The 8,914-nt window shown below is 58.2% G+C and overlaps 1 protein-coding gene across 2 annotated transcripts; it reads right to left on the bottom strand.

The window, feature by feature from the left end:
* Positions 1-707: 707 nt before the first annotated feature.
* On the bottom strand, positions 708-8,626 carry PHB1 (prohibitin 1). 2 transcript variants are annotated; one of them, XM_068166383.1, is made up of 7 exons: positions 8,561-8,626; positions 7,762-7,887; positions 7,227-7,388; positions 5,801-5,943; positions 4,422-4,538; positions 3,336-3,431; positions 708-1,895 (listed from the first exon to the last, which is right to left on the bottom strand). In XM_068166383.1, exons 2-7 carry the CDS (start codon positions 7,847-7,849, stop codon positions 1,683-1,685), a joined length of 819 nt encoding a protein of 272 aa, XP_068022484.1. In that variant the 5' UTR covers positions 7,850-7,887; positions 8,561-8,626; the 3' UTR covers positions 708-1,682. The 2 variants fall into 2 exon arrangements, with proteins under 2 accessions (XP_068022484.1, XP_068022483.1); XM_068166382.1 differs by lacking the exon at positions 8,561-8,626 and adding an exon at positions 8,465-8,543.
* Between the last annotated feature and the right edge of the window lie 288 nt (positions 8,627-8,914).

The following is an 8,914-nucleotide window of genomic DNA, read 5'->3' on the forward strand; positions in this document are numbered from 1 at the left end:
CAGCCCCCAAATGAAACCAATCACATTTCAGGCCTTAAATGGTCACAAGCAAGACCTGCTTGCCTCTGCCTTTAGCAAAATCATCTGGCACAGGCACCAGGAGCTGTCTTGCTTCACTCTTCTGAGTTATGAAAGGTTGGCCCAGGTGATCCTTGGGCTCTCTTCCAACCTGGCATTCTGTGATTCTGTTATCATTGAGGGGGGGGAAAAAACCCAACCCAAACCAAAGCCCAGAGCACCCCACTTGGGACAGGGATCCAAGCCCAGAGCCCCCCACTTGGGGCAGGGATCCAAGCCCAGAGCACCCCACTTGGGGCAGGGATCCAAGCCCAGACCCACCCCACTTGGGGCAGGGATCCAAGCCCAGAGCACCCCACTTGGGACAGGGATCCAAGCCCAGAGCACCCCACCTGGGGCAGGGATCCAAGCCCAGAGCACCCCACCTGGGGCAGGGATCCAAGCCCAGAGCACCCCACTTGGGGCAGGGATCCAAGCCCAGAGCCCCCCACTTGGGGCAGGGATCCAAGCCCAGAGCACCCCACTTGGGGCAGGGATCCAAGCCCAGAGCACCCCACCTGGGGCAGGGATCCAAGCCCAGAGCACCCCACCTGGGGCAGTGACCCAAGCCCAGAGCACCCCACCTGGGGCAGGGATCCAAGCCCAGAGCACCCCACCTGGGGCAGGGATCCAAGCCCAGAGCACCCCACTTGGGACAGTGACATTTATTGAAGGCTGCTCACACAATCTCAAACCCATCACATCCTCCTCACCATTCAGCTTCCCCAGATAAAAAAAAGAGTGTTGATGTACCAGAGACTTCTGCCCCCCTCTGCCTGCCTGAGCCATGCCATGGACACCCAGTCATGCCCTTCGTCCCAGGTGCCACCCGCAGCTGACCTCGTGGTGACAGAGCCAGCGCTGCAGCCAACGGAGCAGTGCGTGGCAGCAAGGGGGAGGGAAGATGTCCCACTGCTGGCATGTCCATGAGAAGTTATTTCCTGCAGAGGAAGTATCTTCTCCTCCATGCCTGAAGCCTCTCCACTGCAGAAAGTCAATCTCTGCTGTGCTCACTCCACCTGACCTCTGCCTCCAGCTGCCAGTGCTGCGCTTCACACCCGGGCACAGCGGAGCCACTCTCCCGCCCACCGAGATGTCTCTTCCTCTCCCCTACACCTGAAACAAGACTGGTTTGACTGGAGAGCAAGCCCTGAGGAGCATCCTTGTGCCATGGTCCAGGACCTGCAAGTCTCTGAACAGCCCTGGCTCAGCCAGCCTGAAGGCACTGAAGCATCGCAGTGGAAAAACCTGATTGACAGAGGGAGCCTCGTGGTCAGGGAGTCACCTGGGGCTACCTCTGCTGTCCCAGGAGTGAACAGGTGAAGCCTCTGCTCCTGCTGCTCAAACTGCCTGGTAAGGGGCAATTCTCAAGCCTAGCCTGATGGTCAGTGAAGGCTCTTGCTCTGACCTTTGATGGGAGGAATGCAGGTTTGCTGTCCAGAGCCTTCAGGTTTTATTTCACTTTTAAGAGCCGGAGAATGGGTTTGGACTTCCCCTGCCCCCCTCCGGCTTTAGGCCCAGGAGGGAGACCACAACAGAAAAAAAAACCCAATGATTCTTTCTGGAAAGGGCTGATCTGGTAGGTTGGAGGTGAGCAGGCTCGCTCTGGCTGCAGAGGGGCAGGCTCACTGGGGCAGCTGGAGGAGCACAGACTGTCCAGAGGGCAGGTAGGTGATGTTGCGGGAGCGGGAGAGCTGGTAGGCGATGTCCTCGGCCGCCTCCAGCTTGCGCAGCTCGATCAGCCCGTCGCCCGCCGTGGCCAGGGAGTTGGCGATCAGCTCTGCTGCCTTGGAGTCCCCCTCAGCAGAGATGACAGCTGCTTTCTTCTGCTGCTCAGCCTGAGTGCAAGCAGAGGGGAGGGGCAGTGAGCAACAGAGGAGACAAGGGCTGGAGAGGAGGGAGGGCATAGAAAGGTTGGGGTTGGAGAAAGACCTCTAAGGTCGAGTCCAAGCCTGACACCACTGTGGCCCCAGGTGCCATGGCCACACAGTTCTGGATCATAGAATCAATAAGGTTGGAAAAGACCTCAAGGATCAAGTCCAACCTATCACCCAAGACCTCCTGACTACTAAACCATGGCTCCAAGTGGCACATCCAGTCCCCTCTTGAACACCTCCAGGGATGGGGACTCCACCACCTCCCTGGGCAGCACATCCCAATGGCTAACAGCTCTCTCTCTGAAGAACTTTCTCCAGCCTAAAACATCTCCAGGGATGGGGACTCCACCACCTCCCTGGGCAGCACATCCCAGTGGCCAACAGCTCTCTCTCTGAAGAACTTTCTCCAGCCTAAAACACCTCCAGGGATGGGGACTCCACCACCTCCCCCAGCAGCCTGCTCCACTCTTGCAGCAATAAATTGTTCCTCATGTCCAACTTAAACCTCCCTTGGTGCAACTTGAGGCCATTTCCTCTCCTATCACCTGAGACTAGGGAGAAGAGACCAACCCCCACCTGCTCCAGCCTCCTTCTAGGGTGTTGTAGAGAACAATGAAGTCTCCCCTCAGCCTCATTTCCTTCAGGCTGAACAACCCCAGGTCCTTCAGCTGCTCTTCACCAGCCCTGTTCTCCAGACCCTCCACCACCAGCTTTGTTGCCCTTCTCTGAACCCACTCCAGCCCCTCAGTGTCCTTCTTGGACTGAGTGGCCCAAACCTGAACCCAGCACTCCGAGTGTGGCCTCACCAGTGCCCAGCAGGGGGAGACAATCCCCAACTTCCTCCCGAGGTCCAACCTAACTCTCCCTTGCTCCATGGTACCAAACACCACGGGAAACACCGGCCCCCCTCTCACAGCTCACAAACAGCAGGCTCATGGGCTGCCAAATCTCAGTCCTGAACCTTTCTCACTGATCCTCCTCACGAGTGCTGTTTCCTCCCTGCTCTGTGCAGCTGTTTCTGTTCAGCACTCTGGGGGGACCACAACATGGTAGTAAAAGGATAAAAAGACTCCAGAAGCCAACAAAACCAACCTTAGGCTTTAGCCATCCCACAGTCACATCCCAGAGCTGAGAGCCACACTGTTGAGGTGTTTGAAAGCCACAGAGATGTGGTGCTGAGGCACATGGTTTAGCACCAGCCTTGGTAGACTTAAGAGACTGGTTGGACTCAATGATCTTCAAGGTCTTTTTCAACCCAAATGGTTCTGTGATTATGACCCTAAGTGACTTTGTCATTCAACCTGCCTGGTTTCCTGGCCAGGCCAGTGGGATGTTCACTGCAAGCTAGAGTAGGAAGGAGATAGCAAGCACTGTTTCAGGTGTCTCAGCAGGACAAAGTACCTTTTCCACAATGAATCTGGCTCTCTCTGCTTCTTGCTGGGCCACTTGCTTCATTTCCACTGCCTCTGTGAACTCCTTGCCAAAGGTCAGATGTGTCTGCAGGGCAGAAACCAAGCAAAGTCCACCTAAACAGTTACCAGTGAAACTGGGATGGGAGGTGGAGAGCAGTATCCCTGCAAGAACAGAAGGTGGGACAAGCAGGACTCCCCTCCCAGTTCTGAGCTCTCAAGGGATCCATCACAAGTGCAGCTCCAGCAGAGCATCAGAGATGCACCACGCTCTTGCTCCAGTGCTGGCAGAAGGTGCTCTGGGTGCACAGGGCAGGAAAGCCTCACTGCCTGCCAAGCCACCTTCCACGCTCCACTGTGCACTGGGGTGCTCAGCTTGGGCTGTCTGGGCAGTGCAGGCTCCTGGGATGGGCCAGGGGAAGATGCATTTCCTGCTCAGTGGAGAGCAGCAGAATCCAAGAATCAAAACCTCCTACAGTCACCTTCCTGCAAGGACTCCCTGGATGTTCCCAGCCAAATCACAGAGCTCATTTCCCTCTCCTCAAAGCAACCTTTCCTGGCAAGTCCCAAAAGGCAGGCAGAGGTGCACACACAAACCAAATTACAGCAGGGTTGATTTACAAAGCTTGGAGGGAGGGAGGAGGGAAAAGCTCTCTCCTTGAGCAGCCTTAGATGACTTCAGCCAGGAGAACAATACCTCAGAGGAAAAAAGATGCTGTAAGGAGTGCACATTTCACTGCCTCCTCATTCTGCTGGTGTCTCAGGGTGCCTGTGGAACAGCTGCCTCCTCTAAAGCAAGGTGCAGCCTGATCCACCACCCACAGAAGCCTTTCCTCTTCACCTGAGCTACAGAAGCTCTGCAACAGCCAAGCCTGCCCACAAGCCAGCACAGAGCAGCTTCAAGGGCTTGCTCAAGGTCACAAGCCCGTGACAAAACCAGAGCTACTGGCTTGAGCAGTAACCACCACACCATGCAGCTGCAGACACACAGAGTCCAGACATCCAAACTTCCAGCCCACCCTCCTCTGAGCCTCCACTGCTCTTCTCTGGGTGCACTCCAAAGAGGAAGAATTCTTACCAAGGACACATCGTCCAGGATGAGGCCGAAGGTCGCTGCCCTCTCCGTGAGGTCTTCACTCACTTGCCTCGAGACCAGCTCCCTCTGAGTGATCAATTCTCCAGCATCAAAGCGAGCCTGCAATCAGGGTGGGCATCAGAAACCCCCAGGAACTGACAGATTCCCCATGCTCCCACAAGCACTTGGAAAGAAACATGGACAGACTTGGGAATTAAAGCTTAAGCTGGGGGGGAGGTTGCCCAGCTGAGCACCTCAGGGAAGTGCTGGACTAAAGGTGGTCAGTGATCAGCTGGAGATGCTTCCAAACCCAGGGCAGGTTGAAGCTTAAGCTGGAGGGGAGGTTGCCCAGCTGAGCACCTCATGGAGGTGCTGGACTAAAGCTGCTCAGTGATCAGCTGGAGATGCTTCCAAACCCAGGGCAGGTTGCCCAGCTGAGCACTTCATGGAGGTGCTGGACTAAAGCTGCTCAGTGATCAGCTGCAGATGCTTCCAAACCCAGGGCAGGTAGCCCAGCTGAGCACTTCATGGAGGTGCTGGACTGAAGCTGCTCAGTGATCATTTGGAGATGTTTCCAAACCCAGGGGAGGTTGAAGCTTAAGCTGGGGGGGAGGTTGCCCAGCTGAGCACCTCATGGAGGTACTGGACTAAAGGTGGTCAGTGATTGTTTGGAGATGCTTCCAAACCCAGGGCAGGTTGAAGCTTAAGCTGGAGGGGAGGTTGTCCAGCTGAGCACATCATGGAGGTGCTGGACTAAAGCTGTTCAGTGATCAGCTGCAGATGCTTCCAAACCCAGGGCAGGTTGCCCAGCTGAGCACTTCATGGAGGTGCTGGACTAAAGGTGGTCAGTGATCAGCTGTAGATGCTTCCAAACCCAGGGCAGGTTGAAGCTTAAGCTGGAGGGGAGGTTGCCCAGCTGAGCACCTCATGGAGGTGCTGGACTAAAGCTGCTCAGTGATCAGCTGCAGATGCTTCCAAACCCAGGGCAGGTTGCCCAGCTGAGCACTTCATGGAGGTGCTGGACTAAAGCTGCTCAGTGATCAGCTGCAGATGCTTCCAAACCCAGCGAGCTGAACTCTAAAATAGTCCCACAAGAAGTGAAAAGGCCAGTCTGCTGCCTGTCCAGGAGGAGGGGGGTGTCTGAAGAGCAGAGCTAACAGCTGGAAACAGGGATCCCTTCCCATCCAGAATGACTCCAATCAGGCACAACAAGAGGGAACAGGCAGCACGCCTCAATGAGCCTTCCCGGATGGCGAACAAGAGCCTGGGGCTGGAGGGGGGGCGGGGGGTAGACAGAGGAGCTTTAATCTGGAGCACAACCCCCACACCAGAAGGTCTCAAAAGAGGAAAGGAAGAGGCCCAGGGGACCCCAGCAAGCTCACCACCACAGACTTGAGGATCTCAGTGGTGATTGAGGGCAGGACACGCTCGTCGTAGTCCTCGCCGATGCTGGTGAAGATGCGCGGCAGCTGGGCGGTCACCGGCCGGAAGAGGATGCGCAGGGTGATGTTCACGTTCTGCAGGTCTGCAGGGAGAGACAGGCACAGGCTCAGTGGCAAGCTCCAGAAGCTGTCCCCTCCAGGGCTCACCGAGTGAGAGATAACCACTCAGGGTTTTGCCAGCAGACAGCAATCCATAGAGGCTGGCAAGAGGTCTGGAGCACAGCCCTGGGAGGAGAGGCTGAGGGAGCTGGGGTTGCTTAGCCTGCAGCAGAGGAGGCTCAGGGGAGACCTCATTGCTCTCTCCAACTCCCTGAAGGGAGGTTGGAGCCAGGTGGGGGTTGGGCTCTTCTCCCAGGCAACCATAGAATCACAGAATCAACCAGGTTGGAAAAGACCTGAGAGATCATCAAGTCTAACCTATCACTCAACACCTCCTGACTAACTCAACCATGGCTCCAAGTGCCATATCCAATCCCCTCTTGAACACCTCCAGCGATGGGGACTCCACCACCTCCCTGGGCAGCACATCCCAGAGGCCAATTACTCTTTCTGGGAAGAACTTTCTCCTCACCTCCAGCCTAAACTTCCCCCTGCACAGCTTGAGACTGTGTCCTCTTGTTCTGGTGCTGCTTGCCTGGGAGAAGAGACCAACCCCCACCTGGATACAGCCTCCCTTCAGGAAGTTGTTCTGCCACTCTCTGCAACAAGACACAGTCTGAAGCTGCACCAGGGCCTCTACTCTGCTCTGGTGAGGCCACAGCTGGAGCTCTGGGGCCAGTTTTGGAGCCTCTATTACAGGAAGGATCTGGAGGTGCTGGGAGGTGTGCAGAGAAGGGCCATGAGGATGAGCAGAGGGCTGGAGCTGCTCTGCTGTGAGGTCAGACTGAGGGAGTTGGGGTTGTGCAGGCTGGAGAGGAGAAGGCTCCCAGGAGACCTCATTGTGGCCTTCCAGGACCTGCAGGGGGCTACAAGAAAGCTGGGGAGGGACTTCTGAGGGTGTCAGGGAGGGATGGAGCAGAACCAGAAGTGGGAAGATTCGGATTGGCTGTGAGGAAGAAGTTGTTCCCCAGGAGGGTGGTGAGAGCCTGGCACAGGCTGCCCAGGGAGGTGGTGGAAGCCTCCTGCCTGGAGGTGTTTGCAGCCAGGCTGGAGGTGGCTGTGAGCAACCTGCTGTGGTGTGAGGTGTCCCTGCCCACGGCAGGGGGTTGGGGCTGGCTGAGCCTTGAGCTCCCTTCCAACCTTAACCATTCTGTGATCCCTCACTCCACGCCAGGCTGGACTTGGGACGGGGGTGGGATCTCCCCATGCAGAAGGAAGCAGGCACGAGTGAGAGCATCCCTGCCAGCCGCAGGGGCCAAGCACTGACCTTTGCTGCCGGTGATCACCGGGATGTTGCGGGGGCGGGAGCGGCAGTCGAAGATGATCGGCTTCTGCACCCAGGGGATGAGGAAGTGAGTGCCCTCCCCTACCACCGCGTCCTGGACCCCACGGAACCGGTCAAAGATGACAGCTCTGTGGCCTGCATCCACTGCAGAAGGCAGAAAGCAAGGAGCACATCAAGCACTGCTTCCCCCTCAGCTGCCCCGAGGCGGTGCAGAGTGAAAGCCTTTGGCTACAGCAGAAGTGTGAATTAGATCCCCGGGGCTGGGGGCAAGGAGAAGATGCAGCTAAGAGTCCAGCTCCTGAGGGCAGCACCCAGCTGACAGCTTTCCAGAGAAAGGACCTTGCAGCCCTCTTGCTTGTGCAATGCACAAGGTACACAACGGCCCTGCAGACTTTGTGTCTGTTTCCACCCCCCCACCCCGATGCCAAGAGCAACAAAAGGGCAAAAGCAGCCAAATCACACCCAAAAAAACAGGAGACAGAAGGTGAGCTGCAAGCGCTGGGCCTCTCCCACTCACCATTGTAAAGAGCAGAATTGACAACTCCGCCTGCAACAGCCAGCCCCAGGCCAAGCTTCCCAAGGCTTTCAAACACCTTCGCAGCCATTTCACACCTCCAGTTCCAGCCCCTTTAAGCGGTCCCTCCTGCAACGACACCCAGGGCGTGTTACACACCGACTAAGCAAGCGCCAGGGGGTCCGGCATGCAGCTGCCTGCAGAGCCACAGACGAGTTCAAGCCGCACGGCAGAAACCCCCAGCGACTCTTTCTCCCCTCAGCAGCCACCTTAGCCTCCTCCATGTGTCCCCTTCCCGGCCTCAGAGCCTGAAGCTCCGCAGCACTGCGGCTGTGTGGACCCCCCCCGCCAGAAAAGCCCCACAGTTCCAAGCCGCCCCCAGCCCCTCTGAACCACCCCGGCTCCCCACTCCAGCCCCCCCGTCCCCGGCAGAGTCGCCTCCCGCAGGCCAGCTCTTCTCCGCCAGACCTCATTCTCCCCGCGCCCTCCCAGGCCTCCCAGCCCGGCACAGGCTTCCCGTGAGCCAAAACTCCGCTACCGGCCGCGGCTAGGCTCCCTCCTGGCCTCGGCCCACGGTCCTGGCCCGGACCCTGGCTCCCGCCCGCAGGCCGCAGCTCGGCGCCTGCTCGGCCTCCTCCCGGCCGCGGTCCCCTTTCAGCCTGGTTCCGAGCCCAGGCTCCCATCTACAGCCTCCTTCTCGGCTCACCTCCCGGTCCCAGCGCCCTCACAGCCCCGGCAACGCTCCCGGCCCCGAGCCCTACCGCACCCTCCCACCCCAGTCCCCGCTCACAGCGCCCCTGACCTCCACATGAATCCGCGGCCACCCGCGCCAGCGCGCCTGCGTGCCGCGCCAAGACCGCCGCTCCTCATTGGTCTGCGCTCCCGCGCGGCACTCTGGAACGTGTAGTTCTGATTGGTCCTACCGCCTGCCGGGCGTACTATGACTCCCGGCATGCCCCGCGGAGTGCTCTTCCCGAGTAAGGTCGCTTCCCATTGGCTATGTCTTGCCGCAAAGCCTTTTGGGAGCCGTAGGCTCGGTGGCGGGGAGCCACGTGGGACGGCTCCGGGGCAGCTGCTGGGGGGAACGGAGGTGGCGCCGGAACACCCAGGGAGAGGGGGGCAGGGTGTGCCTGCTCCTCGCTTGTCACGAGAGAAA

The sequence above is a fragment of the Melanerpes formicivorus genome, unplaced genomic scaffold, assembly GCF_026170545.1.
Source record: "Melanerpes formicivorus ecotype bairdi unplaced genomic scaffold, bMelFor1.0.p_v2 SCAF_100, whole genome shotgun sequence".
NCBI classification, from domain to species: Eukaryota; Metazoa; Chordata; class Aves; order Piciformes; family Picidae; genus Melanerpes; species Melanerpes formicivorus.

Excerpts from the sequence above, each read along its gene's own strand:
- PHB1 (XM_068166383.1), bottom strand. The coding sequence starts at position 7,849 with ATGGCTGCGAAGGTGTTTGAAAGCCTTGGGAAGCTTGGCCTGGGGCTG. Across the intron at positions 7,389-7,761 it reads CAATTCTGCTCTTTACAATG|TGGATGCAGGCCACAGAGCT; the intron begins GTGAGTGGGAGA and ends TGCCTTCTGCAG. Across the intron at positions 4,539-5,800 it reads AGATCCTCAAGTCTGTGGTG|GCTCGCTTTGATGCTGGAGA; the intron begins GTGAGCTTGCTG and ends CCCTGATTGCAG.